This window comes from Salvelinus alpinus, chromosome 17 (genome assembly GCF_045679555.1).
Source record: "Salvelinus alpinus chromosome 17, SLU_Salpinus.1, whole genome shotgun sequence".
Lineage (NCBI taxonomy): Eukaryota > Metazoa > Chordata > Actinopteri > Salmoniformes > Salmonidae > Salvelinus > Salvelinus alpinus.
The window spans coordinates 37,123,594-37,145,429 of NC_092102.1; the positions used below are offsets into that span (position 1 = coordinate 37,123,594).

A 21,836-nucleotide genomic window follows, 5' to 3' on the forward strand; every position below is an offset into this window, starting at 1 on the left:
TCTCTAAAGTTATGATTTTATACCGTCTGTGACACATAACTTATTGACATAAAAAGGCATTTGTTTGAATCAGAGTAATATCCATAAATAGTATAGGCCCAATAACACCATGCCCTATCCACTTTCAGTCTGACATTTGATATACAGACTGGTGGTATGACTGGGAAATGCTTATTGCGTTTTGGCTGGCCTATTTAATTGAGACCATGCATCCAGAATGACATCTGACAAATGAAAGTCTGCTATAGGAAAGAAATCTTATTTCCTCTCATTTTTATGCCTTCTCCAATGATGGCATATGATGTGTGCACAACAGGTGACATGGATTTCAATGTTAGTAGATGAAAATAGAATAAGGTTTCTGAACCCAGTTCTAAGACTTCTGTTCAAATGTTTAATGACAAAATACAATTATTATAGATCACAGATAAAAATAGGACATTACACTAAACGTGTAATTCCTTACAAATTCAATAATTATACAAAAATATCATTTTAACCTAACAGGCTTATCCCAGTTGGTTCAGTGACCCACAATGCTCAACCTAGGAGCAACACACATTGTGCTGCCTATGACATAACATGCATTCAGAGTAGGAAAAAAGGGAGAGAATATTGCTTGTTGTTGATCCTCGAGTAGGAACTAAAGAGACACACACTTACAAAAGTAAACAAGGTCCAGACAAACTGATAAGGAACTGGAACTTTCTTAGAGAGTGCCATTATGTTATGATCAATCAGGGCTGCCCCTGCTGTAGATGTCATACTCTCTGTATCGGAGGTAGTCCTTAAGCCTGGTGGGGAGAGGCATGAAGCTGATGAAGGCTGGGGATCGCAGACGCAGACGGCTCAGGCAGTCCCGGATACGCAGCCGACACAGGTGCTTCAGGCTGCGCACATTCTCTGAGGGGGCATTAGGGTCATGTTTTATTTACCTGGAATTTACTTAGAAATTTGGTCAAATGGTAATTACATAATAATTATTGTGAAAAGGAATCTGTGCAGTGCAGTTCCGTTATAGTACCTTGGATATGGCATATCTCAGGCCACTGTTTCTGTGTCTTCAGGCATTCCTTGAGTTTGACACAGAGGGTGACGTGGTCTGTGTAGTCCAGCATGATGCGCACTACCTGTGCCGAGATGTGTTTCAGCCACTTGACTGTTATCACCTCACAGAACTACAGACAGACAGAAAAAAAGAGACAGAGATAGAGTTTGTAATAACCACATTTACAATGACCACATAATGTTTGTTTTCCTCCTTAGCACTAGTTGTCTAACCACCATGTCTTTGGTGACCGAGGTCGTCCAGGGTGCGTAGTCATGGGAACTGTCTCCATAGGGACAGTCAAAGCAGCGCTGTACATCGTATCCATGGTTGAGAAGCATCCTCAGCATGACCTCATCTTTCAGCGCATACTGCAGTGCTGATGGGAAGTGTGTTGTTTTGACACGAGAATAGTAGCTGGCGTTAGCACCGTACCTGATTGATTGACAAGACCAACAAAATCCATTAGGCCTACATTAACAGTACACAGTAATCAAAAATACATACTACAGGCTAATTCCTCTCACTCACATAACATATTTTACTGTAAAGTATATTGAGATTTTGAAATGCACTTAATTTTATAAAGTTTGATTTGACTTGAGTTTGATTCCTACCTCAGCAGAGTGTTTATAAGCTCATAGTTGCCCAGCCGCAGAGCCACTTGTAGACAGTTGACAGGGTCCTGGTTGACCATGGCCTCAGCCTCCAGCAACAGACGGGTGGACTGGACATCGTTGTTCGATACAGCAAAGTAAAGAGCCGACCTGCGTTCGTCATCGTATTTATTGCGCACGCGTGGGTGCAGCATGAAGTTGGGGTCGTAGCCTGCATTGAGAAGGACCTCCAGGCACTGGGTGTGTCCCCCAGCAGCAGCAGAGTGAAGGGGACTCATACCACTCTTCTTCACTGCCTCCATATTTGTTGCTGAGATCAACCGTTCCAACACCCTGAGGAGAGAGAGGAGAAGACCTTTCAATATCTGTACCTCCTAACAGCAGAAAAATAAATAAATAAATATAAAAGGGGTATATAAAGTAAAGATCTTTCTCCACTCACAACAGATGCCCGTGGTATGCAGCACGGTGGATGGGTAGGTGCCCACTGTGGTTGGGCATGTCGGGGTCTGCCCCATAGTCCAGCAGCAGAGAGATGATGTCAGGATTACCTGATGCAACCGCCTCAAACAGCACAGAGCCCTCTGTCTGAGACTGCACGCTGGCTCCTGACAGAGTGATAGAGAGAGCGAGAGAAAAGGATAGAGAGAGAGGAGAGACAGAAAGTTAATCACTCCATATGGTCCAGACACACACACACACAGACACACACACCTTTCTGTAGCAGGACCTCCACTACGTTAAGGTGCCCTGTCTCTGCAGCCAGTGCCAGTGGGGTCAGCTTGTCAACATCCCTTGCGTTTGGGTTGGCTCCGGACTGCAGTAGCAGGTTAACAAAATTGTCCAGACCCAGGAGGGATGCCTCATGGAGGGCAGTCCGCTCCAGATCTCCTGTTTGGTCCACCTTGGCATTGCAGCGAAGCAGGAGCGAGGCACAATCATATTGGTCATTTACTATAGCTGTAGGAAATAGGTGACAGAGCAGGAAGAATGGAAGAAGGTTAAAGTTGTGCTCCATAAACAAAAATCTACGGACATCTAAGATATATTTTGAATACCTGCCACGAGTGGAGATTCCTCGTCATCGTTCTGGAGGTCTGGACAGCATCCATTCTGAAGCAGGAACGTAGCGTTTTCCCTCAGGCCGCACACTACAGCCAGGAAGAGAGGTGTCTCTCCTTTCAGAGTCCGGCACTGCTCTGCACCCTGGGGGGAAGCTGGACACATGGACCTGTATATTACTATCTAGATTTGACCAGGAAAGTCCCTTGAGATATGTCTCTAAACCAGTACCTGAGAAGACGATCTCCAGTATACTTTTCTTCTCCTGCACTGCGGCCTCATGTAACGGGATCCATCCTCTGTCGTCTACTCTGGACATGGCTCCTGGTTGCTCAGCTAACCTTATTAGGGCCTCCTCATTACCTAACAGAACAGGAAGACAGGTACGGGGTAAATCTCAATAGTCTGACATGGCTACCTCTCCTGTCCTTTTCATTCGGTTGAACTGATGTGTGAGAACTGGACAGGTGAAAGACATTTTCACTTTCTGAAATGAGATGAGGCAAGTAAAGGAATTATATTTAGACTATTGAGATGCATCCGAAGACCAGAACTGTTATTCATCGCTGGGCCCTCCAGTATCCTGCACTGGAACAGTGCCAAAGTCAATAGACTAGCTGTAACCTCTATGGCAGTGCTGTCATATCCCTCCATCTTATTCCACCTCTGTCTCAACTCCACACACACCATATAGGGGCCAGACAATCTATGAGACCGGAAAAGAGATGATCACACATAGCAGAAGTCATTAAGGAGTTAAGATAAGGAAAAAGCCATGCTCACCTTCCTTTATCACTGTAAAGATCTCATCAGGATCACCTTCAGGGCCTGCAGGATCACTGGGTGAAATATATGTATAAACACGGAATCACTTGGATATTCCACAGCTAACCCATGTGGTATACACAGAATAAAGCAGCAGATATTTTGCCATTTGAGAGGTCTTACTTAGGGAGTGAGCCTTTGTGCTTGTTGTATTTCAGAAGGCTCTGTTCAATCATGTACTGTGTGACCTTGTCCTCTTCTGGTTGGTCAAAAACATATCCTGCCTCTGTCTCTGAGTTCATCTGTCACTCCAGGAAGGGTCAACTCACCAGGAAACTACTAACTTGAGCTGGGGAGACATTATGTTAAGAACCTTCATTCTCATTCTCTGTTCAACTACTGGTATTTTAAAGGGGCAACATGTTACCTACCAGGGCAGGGACCATACACATGACCAGCCAGCAGCCTCAAATACCAACAGGACCCCGGCAGACATTTCATAGACAACAGTAAAACTGGAGAGCATTGCAGCCATGTTGTACACTGTCATTTTTGTGAGTTTGTGCTGACTATCATTTCACATACATAGAAAACAAGATAATACATTGATACATTACAGTATATTTACATGCTTAATGGTTGTGTTCTGCTTGAAATAGCTGCCCCAGTTCTCTGCAGTGGCGTGACTTTGATGATGACAGTATAGTATAATAAAGGCTAAACAAGGCATGGGTTGGTGCATTATATGTGTGGCTGTAGTGTTGGGTATTGCACATTGAAAACTACATCAGCCTTTATAGGGAACTGTGGATAAAACCTTTAGAATTAAAAAAGCTATTATTCAACAGTTATCAAGCCACTTACTGTAAGTTGAGCATGCAATGGCCACTCCAAGTTCAACAATTACATGGCACCATATCACACCATTTCAGATGAACAATGGCATTCAGGCACCACACCATTCCATCCTTAAACCTCCCAGAGGATTATGTCTTTTGTTTTCTGTTTACCTTCAGTCAACAGGCTGTTTCTCCGATGGCCTCACAATCTTCAGTGGGTTAATCACACTAAGCTTCCAAAGCATGTCTATGTATATCTCCCCAGCTATTTATATCTGATCACGGGACCTTCCCACCCTGCACCTGGCTCTGACCCACTGAGCACACTGCAACTCTACCCACAGCTCAACTGATTGACACAAACACACACATGCACGCACGCCCACACACATACGCACACGCACACACACACCCCCCAGTGGCCATAGGCAGGTATCACATACTGTAGGTCTGCTATGGTCCTAATCAGGTGTTGTGTGTACTCAACAGACCTAAACAAAACCAACAGCCACACAAGTTACATCAAAGTATTTTTTATATGATTAAAGTGAATAGAGAATCCACCAGGGAGCGAAGTCTCGGTGTAATGACATAAAGTTAAATAGCGCGTCCTTCCCTACTCCTCAGTGTCCTCAGTCATCCAACTGGCAGAGCATGGCCACGCCTCTCTTGATCCAGTGCTGAGGGCGTTTGCTGGTGGGCAGCATCATGGTGATGACAAAGTTGGTAGAGTGGCCTGTGGTGGACAGGGTGCCCTTCCTCTCGCTGGTCTTATACAGAGGACACACATACAGGGTCTGGGGAAGGTCACTGCCTTTCTTCTCCGCTGGAGAGAGAGAGTGAGGGAGAGAGAGAGAATATAACAGAGGGAAGTCAGAGAGAGAGAGAGAGAGAGAGAGAATAACAGAGGGGAGTCAAAGAGGAAGAGAAGTGCATAGAGAATGAGAGACAAACTTACTTGGTTTGATCCAGATGATGGGGACTGTATCAAAAAGAACCTTGGGATGCTGCTCAGCCAGGACTCCACTGTGAGTGGGAGAGATCAGTCTCAGTTCACTGCACTCTCTGGTATCATTTAAAGAATAGCCTTGTTTGAGAGAGTCTTCTACCTATTCTTGTCCCAGCGAGCGCCGTCCAGAAACAGACCGTGGATGTAGACCCCGTCCTCAGGAGAGGAGTTTGAGGTGTCGATGGGAAGAACCTGTTCCCAATGAGAGGGAAGGAAGACTAATCAAAACAGACAAACAAGAGGAAGAGGGGCCTTTTTAAGTAATAACTTGTTTACAACAATGCCTCAAAAAACCAAAGTCTCTTCTAATTCAGCTGTTTGCGTGACCTGGAAGTGGAAGCAGAGCAGGTCGATGGGGATGGAGTATTTCCTGGCGTAGTTCTGCATGGCCCCGGTCAGGAAGGCCTGGGTGAAGAAGAACCCAGACAGCCAGAAGACATGGGGCTTGTTGCTCTCATACCAGTCCTGCAGGGGGCAAAGAACACATTAGTAAACAAAACCGAACTGTTTCCTCTTCATGAGAAAACGAAATACATGCCGATGATCGATTTAAAAACAATACTGAGGCTAATCGACTGACCTGCAGGAACTTGAGCTTGGCAAGGAAGTCTGTGATGTAGCTGCCCAGGGGTTTGAGGCTGGGGTAGGAGCGTTTAGCCCACTTCTCTGGCAGCTTGCCCACCATCAGGCTGCCTGACAGGGCCTCCAGCTCAGCATCCATCACCACCAGGCCCTTGATGGCCTTCAGCAGGTTCTGCAGGCTCACACGGATCGTAACTGCCAACCTGGAAGACAAGACAGTGATATGATCCTATTGTGGGTTTTGGTAATTTACATTAAGATCTACATCAGAATTGAGTTGTTTTTCTGAGGTGTGTTTTTTTGGGTGTGTGATGAGATGACATACGTGTTGTAGCGCTCCATCTCCTGCACCAGTACAGTGTTCATGCTCTCTTCATACAGAACAGGGTACTTCAACAGAGCAGCCTCGATGTCAAAGTTAGCTGGAAGCTACAAGAAACAGACAAGTGACTTAACTGACCACCTGCTCTGATTCTCAGTACCTTAGCACACATACACTCACTCATGCACACACCCACACATATACAGTACATTCATGCTACACACACACACACACACACACACACACACACACACACACACACACACACACACACACACACACACACACACACACACACACACACACACACACACACACACACACACACACACACATCACAACTGCTGCTACAAGACTCTTGTTATACTGCTCAATTTATACACTGCCCCCTCCCCTTCACCAATACACATGTAAATATTGGGATATAAATTGTGCCTTCCTGTATTATACTTCTGCTAAAATGTTTATTCTATTCTACTGAGCCATTTACTTTATGTTTGTATTCTTTTATTTTATTATTTTTTATTGTTGTTGCATTGTCAAGAAGGAACCTAAAATAAGCATTTCGTTGGACGATGTGTACCATGCGTATCCCGTTCATACGACTAATAAAACTTGAAACAAACTTAAAATCATTTATTCGGATGACAAATATATCGGGGGAAAAGGCAGTACATTTCAGCTGTACAAGGACTGGTTTGGCTTTACCTTGGTGAGGATGTCATTGGCTATGTCGAAGAGGGTGTTGTCTCCCCCGGAGCTGGCTCCTCCTTTGGCCCCTCCTCCCTGGGTGAGGAGCAGGGAGTCAAACAGCTGCTTGGTCTGCTGCAGGTCCTTGGAGATGTCCACGTTCTCATGCATCCCAAACACTTCCGGGTGCTGGAGGAACGGAAGGTTCTGAAGACATCAACACAAGATGGAAAACATGATGGAACGCATGAATGTGAGCCATGCGGCATCCTGCAAGGTTCCATTCTGGGTCCAATTCTCTTCACTTTGAACATGGTAATGTTATCAGACAGAATGGTATTGATTCTGATAGCTATGCTGACAACACACAGCTCTACACCTGATGAATTAATGTCTCATTCCTTCCCTGTCTAACTCCTGCTCACCCGTATGAACTCGATGTAGTCCTCGTAGTTGGACTTTGGCGGGGCGTAATACTTTCCGCTGGGGGAGAAGGTGTAGCGGGGGTTCTCGATGATGTTCTTGTTGTAGAAGTCAGCCAGGATGGTCATCAGGAGCCTCCTGTCCCAATCGTCAGTCACACGGCCCCCGTAGTTACACTCCCCTGTCAGGTAGGTGATGGCCTCCATCGGCACCTGATCGTACTCCCTCACAAACAGCTGGAGGAGGAGGAACACAAACAACAGGGTGAGAGAGGGGAACCACACAATCTGCAATCACATATATTTATATTCAACAACCACATTAAGACCACAGTCTTTTAAAAATGACAATCTCTCTCAAATACTCCAGCCCTGAGTTGATGTGTATTACTACCTGTAGTTGTCTGATACTGATGCGCAGATCAGACTCGTTGAACCCATAGGGGATGTTCCAGCCCAGAGGACCAAACTTCTTCCTCTCCTGTACCAGAGCGTGGAAGAAGCAAACGCCATACAGCAGCTTCTCCCACACCTAGAAACAACCAGAGGAACAATCAGCGCAGCGTTTGTGTGTGTGTGTGTGTGTGGGTGTGTGTGTAATAAAATAAATAATAATAATAATATTTGCTATGTATAGGTGGCCCCGGGAATCAAAAACACTATCCTGGCATTGCAAGAACACTATCCTGGCATTACTCTACCAACTGAGCTACAGAGGACTATGTGTGTGTGTGTCTGTGTGTGTGTGAACCATGTCACCACTCACCAGTTCTTTGTCCGTGCAGGCGTTGAAGAAGTCCTGGTCTGAGACGGGGTCTGACAGGTAAGACTGCAGCAGGTTGAGCCTGAGACCTGTGGGTGGCTCGTTGGTCATCTTCACCCCATTCTGCAGGATGGTCACTGGGAACTGACACAGGGAAGAGGGTTATGAATCAACATCATGGATGCCGGTCATCCTATTGTATACTGGTTGACCAGGCTGGATGCAGTGTTGTACCCTACCTTGGGCGAGGGGTAGCTGGTGAGCCACAGTCGGAATTCTGGGTGGCAGGTCTCTGGGCTAAAGTCCTCACAGATCTTCTCCAGGGTGGACATCCAGGAGACGGCCAAGTGGCAGTTCTGCAGGCACACCCAGGTGCCCTCCTTCATGGCCGAGCGGATCATCTTGGCAGCGATGGGGCCCTGGCCCTGGCCCAGGGAGATGGACTGGAACTTGGTGCCACCCATGCTCTTGTCGTTGGCAAACTTCAGCAAGCCTGGAAGAGAGGGGTGGGGTGGGGCGGAGCCATTTTCCATATCAAACAAAAGCAGTAGCAGGTTTGAGGTATGTGTATGAGATCAGTCGGGTACTACTTACTGGCCATGGGGTCGGCTCCAGGAGATAGCACAAACACCAGAGGGGTGGTGGAGTTGGAGTCTGTGTAGCTCTTACTCAGGTCAAAGGGAGGCGGCTCCACAAACTTCTTCCCAAGTTTGTCAGTCACATAGTTTGTGATGGCCGGCACAATCTGGAAACATAAGGAGTAGCATACAACAGTAAGCATACATGCAAACATATGATATGTCCGCACACACACACCTATATCTACATTCAGCATCCTCTGTATTGATTTTCGAGTGTCCTCTTCGCATTGACTTTAAGTGGACAGCAAAAGTAAATAGGGATTGGCTTATTTCTCTCTCTAACCTTGTCTGGCCTGAGACAGCGGTAAATGATCATCTTCTGCAGGTCATTGAGGCAGTCACACCAGGGCTTAGGCAGATTGGTGTTATAGGGCTCTTTGCTATCATAGATGACCAAGAATTTATCTGGGATCTTGATGAAGCTCTCCCTATGAGAATCACAGAGAAGGACGACATATTCCATATTTGAGTATTAGCAGAAACAAAACACTGAATAAATCTCTAATCCCCCAAACCAAAAAGAGGCAAGCTCAGCAGTTTGTCTATGTCATACTTGAGTCCCTGGAGGTTGGGCAGGTGGCTGGCCCGGCAGATCTCGTCCCAGCTTTTGTCCTGCAGCCAGTGGGGGTCTGGGTTGGGGACGTTGTTCTGCAGACCCACCCCTCCAGTCAGCAGGAACATAAAGTCACCATATTCTATTTCCTTCTTCGCTCTGAGAAACCCCCCTCCCAAAAAACAGACACTTGTCAGACACAAACAATCACGTTTATCCCACCTTATCTTAAATAGCATGCTTAAAGACAATTTTATTTTAATAAATAAATGACCACTCATTTCACAAAAATCCATTTTAAATGTTTGACCTAGTACTGGTCCTCAGTGTGTGGTATGGACTTACAGGAGGAGGTTGGAGCAGAGTAGGAATGAGAAGAGCAGTTTGTCCTTCTCAAACAGGGAGCGACACACGTTACAGTACAGGTTGAAGGTGAAGTGGTCGATGAGGTACCTCAGCCTTTTCTCCAGGATCTTGGACTTGTTACTGAAACACAGATGCCATGTGTTACCTAGGACACAAAGGAGCTTCGGTCTAACTGTACATCATATTCATTAACCAGTGACTCATGAGGTCTAAACCCTTGTTATCTGTGTAGGAGCATGTTTCTCACCTGTCCTGTATGGAGTTGATGTAGAGGTTGACAAACCAGCTGAGGGAGTACTGGTACATGGGGTCTATGTTGGCCAGGTCAGCGATGCTGAAGAACAGGATGGAGGAGTGCTTGGCGATGGCTCTGTAGCCCTCCCTAGACTCTGCTATCTTGACCTCTGTCTTCTCAGCAATCTGTGGGTTGGGAGATGGGGTAGAAGTTAGACTTCTACCTCATTCTAATTGGCTTTCAACACATTTTGACTGTTCTTCCAGTGTGGTCCAGACCTGCTGTTTCTTGGAGATCTCGTTGGACATGATCTTGGCCGAGTCGAGGACCTGGATGGCGCTCTCATCCTCCAGGATGTTCCCCTCGGACGACGACAGTGTCTCCAGGATCTTGTCCTCGATCTCCTTCAGGACCTTCTTATTGGATGCAGACTGCAGAATCAGGGCGTTCCGCTCCTCCTCCAACTCCGGCCTGCAGAGAGAGACATGATGAGGTCAGGGGTTAGTCGTCTAGATTTATATCTTCATCATATACAGTCACAGTACGATTGGTCATAAACAGATCAATGCTTTTTGTGCAGTCTGTGCTGTATCTGGTAGACAGGTTAAGAGTTTATGTTATAAGTTCATTACTGGAAAATGATCCACTATAAATAACGATAGATCTGCACAGCATAGCGAGTAGTGTAGCGTGTGTTGCAACACACACCTCTCCTTGGCGACCACAATGCCCAGCAGCTGGTCCTCAAGGCCCTCAGGGGTGATCATGAAGTTGAGCAGAGACACCTTGGTGGCCAGCTCCGGAAGGTAGTGGGGGTTCCGCAGCTTAGTTGTGATGTAGAACCGGAAGTCACATGAGTACTCGATTACACTCTCCCCCAGCCGGATACAGTCCATGCCCCCTGGATGACACAAACAAATAGTCTGTAATCAAATGACACCAGTATGTAACGATAAATCCTTGCACATGATATGATGTTCATCAGAGCGTGCCGTCCTGTTCGGTACCTTGTTTAAAAGTCTGTTTGAGCAGCAGGGGCTCCAGCGAAGGGTCCAGCTCCTCCCCTACGTTCTCCAGCAGCAGAGGGGTCCCGAACTGGATGCAGTTCTCCAGGGTTCTCATGTAGTCTCCGTCCGTCAGCTTGATCACGCTCAGGTTGTTGTCCTTCTCAGAGTTCTTCACCCACTTGTTGGCCTGGCCCTGGGGGTCTATCATCAGGGGCCACCGGCGGGAGTTGCTGACAATGACCCCGTTGTCTATGGAGAAGCTGTCGGTGGGCAGGCCTGAGATGTTCCACGCCCGGATCTTTATGGGGTCTCCCAGGGTCTTACTCAGGGAGAAATCATCTGATGACGGAATGTTCTTAGACTGGAGGGTAGGAATAAATAACAAGATTAAGATTGGTGACAATGAATTGGTGTTGAGCTGAGGTGCTGCTGTATGTGCCTGTACCTTGCAGAGCTTGGTCCATATCTTGGCACAGTTCTGTCTGAAGGCAGCAGTGAAGGCTCCAAGGTAGGCGATGACGCCAGCTGAGATGAGCACGTCACCGGTCAGGTTATCATAGGTGTTCTGAAGGTCATCTGCTGCTTTGGACCACCTGTAGAGGGAAAGCACACACAGTCCCTCAGGACATAGCAAAGACCTCAGGTACTAATGGCCTACACAAACCATTTGAAACAATCAATTTATTTAATAATCTCCATCATCCAGAGCACCTGGTCTTCTCTCCTCCTAGGCCTCCGATGAGTTTCTCGGCTCTCTCCAGTTTGCGGGCACACAAGTCCACCTGGAACTCCAGTTGGGCCTTCTCCTCAGTCTTCTCCTCAAAGGTCTTCTGCAGCAGGGCCAGACGGTCCTCCACCTCCTTCAACTCAGCTCTCTTCTGGTTCAGCAGAGACATGGTGGTGGCCAGAGACAGCTGAGCCTCGGCCAGGCCGGCTTTCTTAGGGGCCACTACCTTGGCCACTCTGTCGTAGATCTCCATGGCAGTGACCCACTTGCACAGGCCCTCGGCGGCAGAGGAGGCCTTGGCCACTTTGGTGGGATCAAAGTCAGGATTAGTCATGTACTCACTGCGGATCTTTTGCATCACAGGGACCTAGCCGGGAAAAGAGAAGAGAGTCAATTAAAAAGTATATAGATTTACATTGACACTTCAGTTTAAATGCAATTTCACAGGGACTCACAGGGATGTTGTCCTTGTCGTACTCTTTCAGGTCTCGTAGGAAATTCATGTCTCCAAGAAGCTTTTTGCTCGGACCCCAGTAGTCAAGAATCTGTTCAAGTGGTAAGAAAACATAATTAAACATATAAGCAAACACATTTGATTTAATAAATGAAAAAAGAGGTAGAGCAGTTCCTGACCTTCTGTCCAGTCCCAGCAGGATCAACAATTTTATCGGGTTTCAGCTCCTTCATCACACACACGGCCGCCATCACCAGCTTTACCCCCGACGGAGGGCTCTTCATCGACTTCACGATGGTCACGTCAGAGGGCTGAGAGGGAAGAGAGATCAGATAAGATCATACTTTGTCTGTTTGCTTTGTGCAAGTCTCCTTTCAATCCCCTTTGGTAATCCCCTGTGCAGGGCAGGCTGATCTCTGTTTGATCAGAATCCCAAGAGCGTTGGACCAGTAACTGAAAGGTCACTGGTTCAAATCCTGAGCAGGCAAGTTGGAAAAATCTGCCGTTCTGCCCTTGAGCAAGGCACTTAACCCCCAACAACAACTGCTCCCCGGACGCCGATGATGCTGATGTCGATTAAGACAGCCCCCCCCCCCCCCCCCCCCCGCACCTCTCTGATTCAGAGGGGTTGGGTTAAATGCAGAAGACACAATGCAATCAGTTGTGCAACTGACAAGGTATCCCCCTTTCCCTTCCCTACCTTCAGGGTGTCCAGGGCTGAGAGGGCCATCTCCAGGGCAGGTATGGCCTCTGCCAGGTCGCTCTCACACTCGTTCTTCAGGGCCTGGGCCTCATTGGCCTTCAGAGTGGCAGCCTCCTCGTCCACACGCACCACCTTACTCTTGGCCTCCACCTGCACTGACTCTACCTCTAACACCTTCATCATCTTGGTGTTGTCTATCTTGGCCTGCTCCAGTTTAGGCTGCAAGTCCACCAGCTCCTTCTTCATCTCACTCACCTACACAACAGATCATACTCATGAGGGACAGAGCTAAGGCTGAGCACAGTGTAATGCAAAGGGGTGAACGCACACACATCAAAGGTTCAAGAACACTTGATTCAAGTTGCCTTAGGTCTCAAGTCACAGTACATAATGAGGCAACAAACCATGACACACACAATCCACATAGATCCCTACATTCATGTTGTAGCAAGATAAAAACAATCGGTTTGATGTACCTGAGACTCAGCGAAGGCCAGTTTGTCCAGGCCGTTGGTGTACCTCTTCTTGGCCTTCATGACCATGTCTCTCTTCTGGGTGAGCAGCTGACGGAACGCAGCGATCAACTCCAGGTAGGAGGTGGGTGTCACGTAGTTATGGCGACCCAGCTCCGAAAGGAACCTGGGAACAACAACATCCTCAGCTATCGTGCGATAAATATGTAATACATCTGTCCTTCATTTTAGTCTGTTTTGATAAAGTCATTCAAATGGAATTGCTGTGTTTCTTTTGTCATCAATAACTTCTGTAGCATGAGAAGAGAATATCTGATATCTGTGTTAAATTAGATTGAAAGGAAGAGTTAAATGTACTTGTGAGAGAGCTGGATGGCGGAGGTGTGGAAGGTCTTGCAGATGGGCATGACCTCCTGTCTCTCATGCTCACTCATCTCCAACGACTCCAGGAACTTGTTGGCCACGCGCTCCAGCGCCTCCTCTGGCCAAGGCTGGGAGATGCAGTTCAGAGAGGAGGTGAGGGAAGTTGATAAGCAAAAGATTGTTGATATTACTTCATTAGTATACAGTGTAAGCCATCAGATTCAATAGGTTTTGTACTGCCTCTGTACCTGGAACCAGTCGATGGTGCAGCAGTTGATGAGGGAGGGGAACTGGCGTAAACGGTTGCGGAAGGCCTCTCCTATAGGACTGAAGGCCACTATGATGTGCAAGTTTTCCCTGCAGCGTGACACAAAGTAGGCAAACAGGGCCAGGGGGCTGAACTCCACACTCTTATTGCCAGCCTGGGCGATAGGCCGCACCGCCTGGGGAGAGAGAGGGAGCAGGCCGAGGTTGCTATGATTATTCCTCTCACTCACAACACTCACTGTGAATGCTTCTGCTTAGATAATGTGATGATATAAAAAAAGGGCAGTAACCCCAGCAACTCCAACCTCAACCATAGCCTAACTCTAATAAGCCAAAGCCTATTATCCATCTGACTGGTCTATGAAAACCTACCTCCATGATTTCCGCCTTCTCGTCCGTGGCGAACAGGTTGGGCACCTCTCCTGTGTTCAGGACACTGTCCACATCCTCCAGGAAGGCCTCCTCCTTGATCTGAGAGTCAGTTAGCAGAAATACCGTCTTCTGACCCTTCACCCCTGCACTCTTCAGCAGGAGCTGCAGCACAGGAAAAAGCAAACAATCAGAAAAATGATATGGAACACACACAACAAATATACCAGCCCAAGTCCTCTAGTGACAACTCTTCAATTATCTGTAGACTGTTGCCATTCCAGTCCAACCTGGCCTGGAATAATCTCTATGTTAATGGTCTAAAGTCTCACCTTGAGGTCGTCCCTCCACTCGTTCAGGCCGTAGCTCTTGGAGATCTCTGGCTGGAACAGGGTCATCTTGGCCATGGAGGTGGCAAGGCGGGTGATGGATTGGCGCCCACTGCCCCCCACCCCCACCAGCAGGGCATTGCCCCCTGGCTGCTTCAGCACACGGCTGATACGAGACAGGTGCTCCAGCACGTAGCTAAACGCAAATGGACAAAAACAGAGTCATACTCAGTTTTCCAGTGATTGTAGCTAACCTCTCATTCTGTGCTGCTTATAAAAACCCAAACCCTGGAACTTGACGTTAAAGAACTTTACCGAAAGATGACAAGGTTCATGCGGTTCTTGTGTGTCTGGTTGTACTCATCCAGACAGAGCTCCACCACCTGGCCGAAGCTCTCCATGGAGGGCACCTCAGAGTACAGACGATCATTGTCCTCCAGGTCAGGGTTCATGTAGTCCCCAAACAGCAGGTTACGCATGTCCTCCTCACGCGGCTAGTGACAGGGAACACAGGAACCTCATCACCACAACTAAACAACAGTAAACAAACTACCATCAAAAACAACATCTCCTGTACTTACTGCCTTGTTGCTTGTAGCCTTCAGGTGGTCAAACACCTGCTCAAAGTTCTCCTTGAAGTGGTCCCTGACGATGTCGTTCATTAGGAGGTAGAGCCAGGCGCGGTCTTGGTCATCCACCAGACGGTCGTAGTATACGCGGAACACCTCATGGACAAAGAGGCGGATCATGGTGCGTTTGTTCTCCAGGGATTCCTTCTTGAGGAGAAGGCAACCCTGCACCACGCGGCTAAAATCGCGCAGGTTGAACGTGTAGTGGGACTTCGCTGGCGTGGGGAGCAGGTTGTCCATGGCCTTCTTGTAGACCTTTTGAGAGACGTGGGCGAAGCATTAGGCAAGAAGAGAAACGGAAAGTGAAATAACTTGATTTTACATGGTTTAAAAAGAGTCAACAATCACACCTTTTTACTCTCGTATATGATTAAATCTAGTGGGTTTTATGCTTGTGGAAATAAAATAACTACCAATGTAATCTCCTGAACCTTCTCACCTCCATAGTGGCGGCCACTATCTGGTTGCCCACGGTGAAGTAGTCTGGCGGGAACTCGTTGTTGCGGAGGTAGAAGGCCACCACGTTGGAGAAGATGCGCACCATGGTGTCGTCACTGAAGGCGTTGATGCTGGTGATGTTGAAGTGCCGCAGGAAGCGCGGCGTCACCGCGTTCCTCCCGCCACCAGGAGGCCCCATAGCTGAGATCAGCTGCAGGTCCACCAGGGTGATCTTAGTGGTGTCCTTCAGGTCATACCTGGGAAGACAGTGAAAGTAAACTATAAAGACATGATAAGTTCCAGGTATGTCACTGATCATTATAGCCTAAAGCAAGATATGATGGCATTGTAATGTAGTAGTCTCTAACCAGTTGCCATGGTCAAAGTATTGGCGTAGGAGTTCCACGGGAGGCTGTGCCCCAAACTGCTCCAGGGCAGGCATGTTCATGTCATCCACAAATATGACACACTTCTTCCCCATGGGGGGGCCAAACACCCCCTTCCTCCTCTTGTCCAGCCTGGACATGATGATGTTCTACAAACAGTGGAAGAATATACTGTATAAACAGTGAGCTCCAAAAGTATTGGGACAGTGCCACATATGATTATTTTGGGGATTTGAAATGACATAATGACTATGAGGTTAAATTGCAGACTGTCAGCTTTAATTTGAGGGTATTTTCATCCATATCGGGTGAATCAGAAGCATTGGGCCAAATTCACTGATATACGTATTAAAGTAGTAAAAAGTTACGTATGTGGTCTCATATTCATAGCACGCAGTGACTAGATTAAGCTTGTGACTCTACAAATTTGTTGGATGCATTTGCTGTTTGTTTTGGTTGTGGTTCAGATACTTTTTTGTCCAGTAGAAATTAATGGTAAATAATGTATTGTGTTATTTTGGAGTCACTTTTCCTGTAAATACGAGTAGAATATGTTTGTAAATGCTTCTACATTAATGTGGATGCGACCATGATTACAGATAATCTTGAATAAATTGTGAATAATAATGAGTGAGAAGGTTAGACGCACAAATATCATACCCCCTCCAAAATGGTAACTTCCCATTATTGTAATAGTGAGAGGTTAGCATGTCCTGGGGGTATGATATGTGCGTCTGTAAAGTTGTCACTTATCATTATTCACGATTCATTCTGGATTATCTGTAATCATGATAGCATCCACATTAATGTAGGACAAAATACTTAACTTTTAGAATGCCAAGAGTGTGCCAAACTGTCATCAAGGTAAAGGGTGGCTATTTGAAGAATCTCAAATATAACATATATTTTCATTTGTTTAACACTTTTTTTGTTACTAAATGATTCCTTATGTGTTATTTCATAATTTTGATGTCTTCACTATTATTCTACAATGTAGAAAATAGTAAAAAATAAAGAAAAAAAGTTGAATGAGTAGGTGTGTCCAAACCTTTGACTGGCACTGTATATTCACACACTACCGGTCAAAAGTTTTAGAATGCAGAATGCAGTTGTAGCCATGCTGGTTACGTGTGCCTTGAATTCTAAATACATCACAGACAGTGTCACCAGCAAAGCACCCTCACACCATCACACCTCCTCCTCCATGCTTTACGGTGGGAAATACACATGCGGAGATCATCCGTTCACCCGCACCGCGTCTCACAAAGACACGGTGGTTAGAACCAAAAATCTCCAATTTGGACTCCAGACCAAAGGACACATTTCCACCGGTCTAAAGAAGGCCAGCATCCCAGAGTCACCTCTTCACTGTTGATGTTGAGACTGGTGTTTTGCGGGTACTATTTAATGAAGCTACCAGTTGAGGACTCGTGAGGCGTCTGTTTCTCAAACTAGACACTCTAATGTACTTGTCCTCTTGCTCAGTTGTGCACCGGGGCCTCCCACTCCTCTTTCTATTCTGGTTAGAGCCAGTTTGCGCTGTTCTGTGAAGGGAGTAGTACACAGCGTTGTACAAGATCTTCAGTTTCTTGGCAATTTCTTGCATGGAATAGCCTTCATTTCTCAGAACAAGAATAGACTGACGAGTTTCAAAAGAAAGTTATTTGTTTCTGGCCATTTTGAGCCTGTAATCGAACCCACAAATGCTGATGCTCCAGATACTCAACTAGTCTCAAGAAGGCTAGTTTTATTGCGTCTTTAATTAGCACAACAGTTTTCAGCTGTGCTAACATAATTGCAAAAGGGTTTTCTAATGATCAATTAGCCTTTTATGATAATTGATAAACTTGGATTAGCTAACACAACGTGCCATTGGAACACAGGAATGATGGTTGCTGATAATGGGCCTCTGTACGCCTATGTAGATATTCCATGAAAAAATCTGTCGTTTCCAGCTACAATAGTTATTTACAACATTAACAATGTCTACACTGTATTTCTGATCAATTTGATGTTATTTTAATGGACAATTTTTTTTGATTTTCTGTGAAATGAATTGAGTATCCAGTGATCAGACGTGATCAACATACTGTATGACAGAGATCCTGTTTCATACAGATCTGCTATCTTAATTTGATCACTCTGTTGTGTCGCAGACAATGTTCCTGCTAGGCAGGAAAGGGAAATTGTAGTGTATTCAATGTTTAAAAAGGCTTTTAAAGTTTGTAATTTCCACTTTAAAAAATGTCAGACTTGATTTGCCCTAACAAAAAATTTATCAAACCCTACAAAAAAAAAAATGTACTCCATGAATTATAATCCACATAATCATTCACATTGCCTGTTGCTGCAGGATTATTGTCCTGCTGCGAGAAACAGGGTCAAATTAAGATAGCGCATCTGTAGCTCTTCATTGTTCACCTGGCTCTGGTTAGCGCTGGTGCGTGCTGAGAAGTTGATGAAGAAAGGCAGGTAGCGGTCCTTGTCCAGGTTGTTCATGAGTTTCTCCTTCACGTACACAGACTTCCCCGTCCCAGTGGGCCCCACAAACAGCAACGGCCTTCACAGAGACAGACATATGATCAGTGGCTGTTTTACAATATAACACATCAACTGAATATTATGATCTTTGAAACCACAATGCAAGTGCGTAAACACAAATTACATCCCCATTAGTCTGGGTGTGTTGACGCACGCTTACACTCCATAGTCGATGCAGAGGTCCATGAGGTAGGTGTATCGGACCGTGTCTATGGTGGGGACGATGATATCCTGCACTTTGGTGTTCTTGTCCCCCAGATTGATGTTCTTGATCGAGTCAGTCCAGTGCACCCAGCGACCTTTCCCTTTAAACTGTGAAAAAAATATATATGTATTTTCATAGAACCTGAAAAATACTGTTTTACACGGCAGAAGCCTTATTGACCAGTGGAATGTTACAGACCTCGTAGTAATAGTCGTAGACCAGACCCTTCTCATCGTGGGGACATTCCCATTTGGACACGGAAGCGGGGATGGGGTGGTTGTCTGCCTTCCCTAAGATGATGTCTCTGAGGTACTCATCAAACCTCTTCCTGCTGTCCGTATCACAGCTGCCCCCCACCGACCACACCAGGGAGAAGGCAAAGGCTGCCTGCCACAGAAAAAGAGATGGAGTTGAGCTGAGTATGTTGATTTCTGTCATTTCAATTCAGTATAGCCACGCACAGCAGTACTTTGTTTAATCTCTTACCATGACCCACGTCCGTATATTTTTGTTACCCGTGTCCTCCTTCAAAGGTTGGGTGAGCAGCATTTCAAATAGCCGAGTCAGGGACACCACTGTGTTGCTGTTGCTGGTGGTGACAACCTCCTAGAACATATGAAAGCAATCAGACATGTTATAGAGCTTGTAAACCATAAATATATATATATACTGTGGTGCAGGGCAATAGCCGATATACAGGATCAAACTCCAATTGATGCTTCTGGACTTAAAGCTTGAGGTCCACCCACCCTGCATTGTTTGCGTAGCATCCTGAGGGAGGGTGGCAGGAGCCAGTGGAAGAGCTCCATGAGCAGGCCTGTGTTGTCTGGAGCCTGCAGGGGCTCTGGCAGGGTGTTGATCCAGGAGGTCACCAGGGGTTCCCAGCCCAGCTGAGAGGGCTCCATGTAGATCATACCACACCTGCTCACTGTCGCCGGCTGGGGAGGGGAGGGATAGATATACAGATTACCGATTCGTGAAACATACTGTTGTTGGACAAAATAAGAAGTCTACCTGTACCTGCAAGTGTGTTGATGGCTTGTTGACTTACAGAGGCCTGAGACAGGTCCATGGCTTCAAAGATTAGACTCATCTGATTGGACATCTGGATGATCTCTCCACTCATCAAGCACAGCTGTGGGAGAGAAGGAAGCATACAGCAAGTAGTTACAGTTGCTTTATGCATCCTCCTGGTATGTCATTAAGTCATTATATTGGATGATATTTGTTGTGGACTCATATTCTTGCCTTCTTGTTGTCGTCGAGCACAGTGTTCATGCTCTCAATCCACAGTGTGTCTATAGGCCCGTCGAACACCACCCACTTACGGTCCGGGGTCTCCGACGACGCAAACTCACGAAACGTGTTGGCCACAATCCCATCTGCCCACTGAGCAACACCAACAGAGACAGGGAGAGAGAAAAGAAAAAACTCAAACACAATGTAAGACACAATTCAAAACAGCAAAACCATTGGTGTAAAGAAATAAAAATAACAGTATTGATATTGAAAGATAGTCTGAATATATAATTGTAATGATGTGAGAGGAATATGAATATTCCAGGGTTGAGCCCCACCTCGTGGGAGACTGGGTCAAACTCTCCAAAAAGCTGTCCCATGGTGATGGCCTTGGGGTTGACCGTACGGTAGAGGACCCTCTCCTCCTCATTGTAACCCCTGTCGTTCATCAGGGTCAGGGTGTCGGCCAGGACGTGGAGGACTTTGGTCTTACCAGCAAACGGCTCTCCAACCAGCATAAATCTGAGATACACACCAGTAGGGGCAATGCAAAAATTATTCAAAACAATATGATCATCATCGATCATTTAACATGTATTTATTATATATATATCTTAAACTTTGCATTGTTGGAAAAGGACCCGTAAGTAAGCATTTCACTGTTAGTCTACACCTGCTGTTTACGAAGCATGCGACAAATAAAATGGGATTTGAACATGTAGGTACCGGTGAAGCCATGTCAGTTCTTTAAAATGACAGTGAATCAGGAGGATGTCACTACTTGACACCAACAAACACCCCATAATATCTGGCCCCCTGCCCTTCCTAAATTGTGGCATTGAACAGTTCAGCAGACTTTTAGCCCTCCATAACTGGCTACGAGACTATCGTAGCTCTGTGGGTGTAACAATTATTGACAATTTTGATACCTTCTGAAAACAAAGCTTGTTTTATAAGGACGACGGGATCCACCCAAATCATTTGGATCCTTTCACAGCATTATAATTCTGCGTTGAGACAATGACTTCTCAATGACCCAAGCCCAGCTCAGTTAATCCCTACCATTGTGTCGCTGAGTTGTCATAATGCTTCAGCAAATGTACATTATACAAGGGGAGTTGGTAGACATACTGTAAGTAACCTAATTTATGTCCCTCTAACTGCCCTGAATGCCTCTGCTGATCACACAGATAGTGTATGCAGTAATCAGTAGCCTATTGATACTGTTAGCACTGAGTCAGTGTGCCCTAGTAGGAAGTCCACTGTGTGCAGCTCACCCTGCACTAACATAAATAACATGAGCATGTCAACCTCTGCTAAGCTTCCCAGTAAAGCAATAAAAACAATAAAGTATTTCAGAAAAGTGCTAAAAATAGCCCACATAAACATATGTAGCTTAAGAAACAAGGTTCATGAAATCAATAATTTGCTAGTAACAGATTACATTTATATTCAGACAATCTCTGAAACTCACTTAGATAATACATTTGATAGTGGTAGCAATACATGGTTATAAGATCTACATAAAATACAGAAATGCCAAAGGTGGATGTGTGGCTGTTTATATTCAGAACCGCATTCCTGTAAAGCTTAGAGAGGATCTCATGTTAAATACTGTTGATGTAATATGGATACAGTTTCCTTTGCCTCACCTAAAGCCCATTCTGGTGGGAAGCTGCTATAGACCACCAAGTGCTAACAGCCAGTATCTGGATAACGTGTGAAATGCTTGATAATGTATGTGATATCAACAGAGAGGTATATTTTCTGGGTGATTTAAATATCGACTGGG

General features: G+C 46.0%; 2 protein-coding genes across 5 annotated transcripts in view; both read right to left on the reverse strand.

The window, feature by feature from the left end:
• Positions 1-371: 371 nt before the first annotated feature.
• asb14b (ankyrin repeat and SOCS box containing 14b) lies at positions 372-4,736 on the reverse strand. Of its 4 annotated transcripts, none has more exons than XM_071348855.1 (11): positions 4,503-4,736; positions 3,676-3,841; positions 3,511-3,566; positions 2,959-3,090; positions 2,724-2,882; positions 2,380-2,625; positions 2,108-2,273; positions 1,666-1,998; positions 1,282-1,483; positions 1,025-1,178; positions 372-903 (listed from the first exon to the last, which is right to left on the reverse strand). In XM_071348855.1, the coding sequence occupies exons 2-11, from the start codon at positions 3,792-3,794 to the stop codon at positions 734-736; spliced, it is 1,737 nt and encodes a 578-aa protein (XP_071204956.1). In that variant the 5' UTR covers positions 3,795-3,841; positions 4,503-4,736; the 3' UTR covers positions 372-733. The 4 variants fall into 4 exon arrangements, with proteins under 4 accessions (XP_071204956.1, XP_071204957.1, XP_071204958.1 ...); XM_071348856.1 differs by having other exon boundaries at positions 4,357-4,736; XM_071348857.1 differs by having other exon boundaries at positions 1,285-1,483; positions 3,676-4,736.
• A 112-nt stretch (positions 4,737-4,848) lies between these two features.
• dnah12 (dynein, axonemal, heavy chain 12) overlaps positions 4,849-21,836 on the reverse strand; it is a 38,158-nt gene continuing 21,170 nt past the window's right edge. The window contains exons 32-72 of the mRNA XM_071348860.1: positions 20,383-20,566; positions 20,054-20,194; positions 19,857-19,940; positions 19,555-19,743; positions 19,292-19,411; positions 19,004-19,192; positions 18,761-18,912; positions 18,481-18,619; positions 16,042-16,208; positions 15,675-15,930; positions 15,188-15,490; positions 14,922-15,100; positions 14,610-14,802; positions 14,281-14,442; positions 13,890-14,084; positions 13,636-13,769; positions 13,282-13,444; positions 12,803-13,060; positions 12,282-12,413; positions 12,104-12,193; positions 11,633-12,015; positions 11,367-11,514; positions 10,922-11,282; positions 10,623-10,815; positions 10,193-10,385; positions 9,927-10,099; positions 9,659-9,799; positions 9,314-9,472; positions 9,044-9,188; positions 8,714-8,864; positions 8,359-8,612; positions 8,123-8,263; positions 7,751-7,888; positions 7,360-7,593; positions 6,953-7,141; positions 6,248-6,351; positions 5,921-6,125; positions 5,668-5,805; positions 5,441-5,532; positions 5,290-5,357; positions 4,849-5,157 (exon numbers count right to left, since the gene is read on the reverse strand). Of these exons, the coding sequence (XP_071204961.1) occupies positions 4,964-5,157; positions 5,290-5,357; positions 5,441-5,532; positions 5,668-5,805; positions 5,921-6,125; positions 6,248-6,351; positions 6,953-7,141; positions 7,360-7,593; positions 7,751-7,888; positions 8,123-8,263; positions 8,359-8,612; positions 8,714-8,864; positions 9,044-9,188; positions 9,314-9,472; positions 9,659-9,799; positions 9,927-10,099; positions 10,193-10,385; positions 10,623-10,815; positions 10,922-11,282; positions 11,367-11,514; positions 11,633-12,015; positions 12,104-12,193; positions 12,282-12,413; positions 12,803-13,060; positions 13,282-13,444; positions 13,636-13,769; positions 13,890-14,084; positions 14,281-14,442; positions 14,610-14,802; positions 14,922-15,100; positions 15,188-15,490; positions 15,675-15,930; positions 16,042-16,208; positions 18,481-18,619; positions 18,761-18,912; positions 19,004-19,192; positions 19,292-19,411; positions 19,555-19,743; positions 19,857-19,940; positions 20,054-20,194; positions 20,383-20,566 (7,234 nt within the window). The 3' untranslated portion in view covers positions 4,849-4,963. The remainder of the gene's footprint in view (positions 5,158-5,289; positions 5,358-5,440; positions 5,533-5,667; positions 5,806-5,920; positions 6,126-6,247; positions 6,352-6,952; positions 7,142-7,359; positions 7,594-7,750; positions 7,889-8,122; positions 8,264-8,358; positions 8,613-8,713; positions 8,865-9,043; positions 9,189-9,313; positions 9,473-9,658; positions 9,800-9,926; positions 10,100-10,192; positions 10,386-10,622; positions 10,816-10,921; positions 11,283-11,366; positions 11,515-11,632; positions 12,016-12,103; positions 12,194-12,281; positions 12,414-12,802; positions 13,061-13,281; positions 13,445-13,635; positions 13,770-13,889; positions 14,085-14,280; positions 14,443-14,609; positions 14,803-14,921; positions 15,101-15,187; positions 15,491-15,674; positions 15,931-16,041; positions 16,209-18,480; positions 18,620-18,760; positions 18,913-19,003; positions 19,193-19,291; positions 19,412-19,554; positions 19,744-19,856; positions 19,941-20,053; positions 20,195-20,382; positions 20,567-21,836) is intronic.

Coding starts and splice junctions, on each gene's coding strand:
- asb14b (XM_071348855.1), bottom strand. CDS start 3,794: ATGAACTCAGAGACAGAGGCAGGATATGTTTTTGACCAACCAGAAGAG. Junction 1,484..1,665: donor CTTATAAACACTCTGCTGAG/GTAGGAATCAAA, acceptor TCAATCAATCAG/GTACGGTGCTAACGCCAGCT. Junction 904..1,024: donor TGAGATATGCCATATCCAAG/GTACTATAACGG, acceptor ATGCCCCCTCAG/AGAATGTGCGCAGCCTGAAG.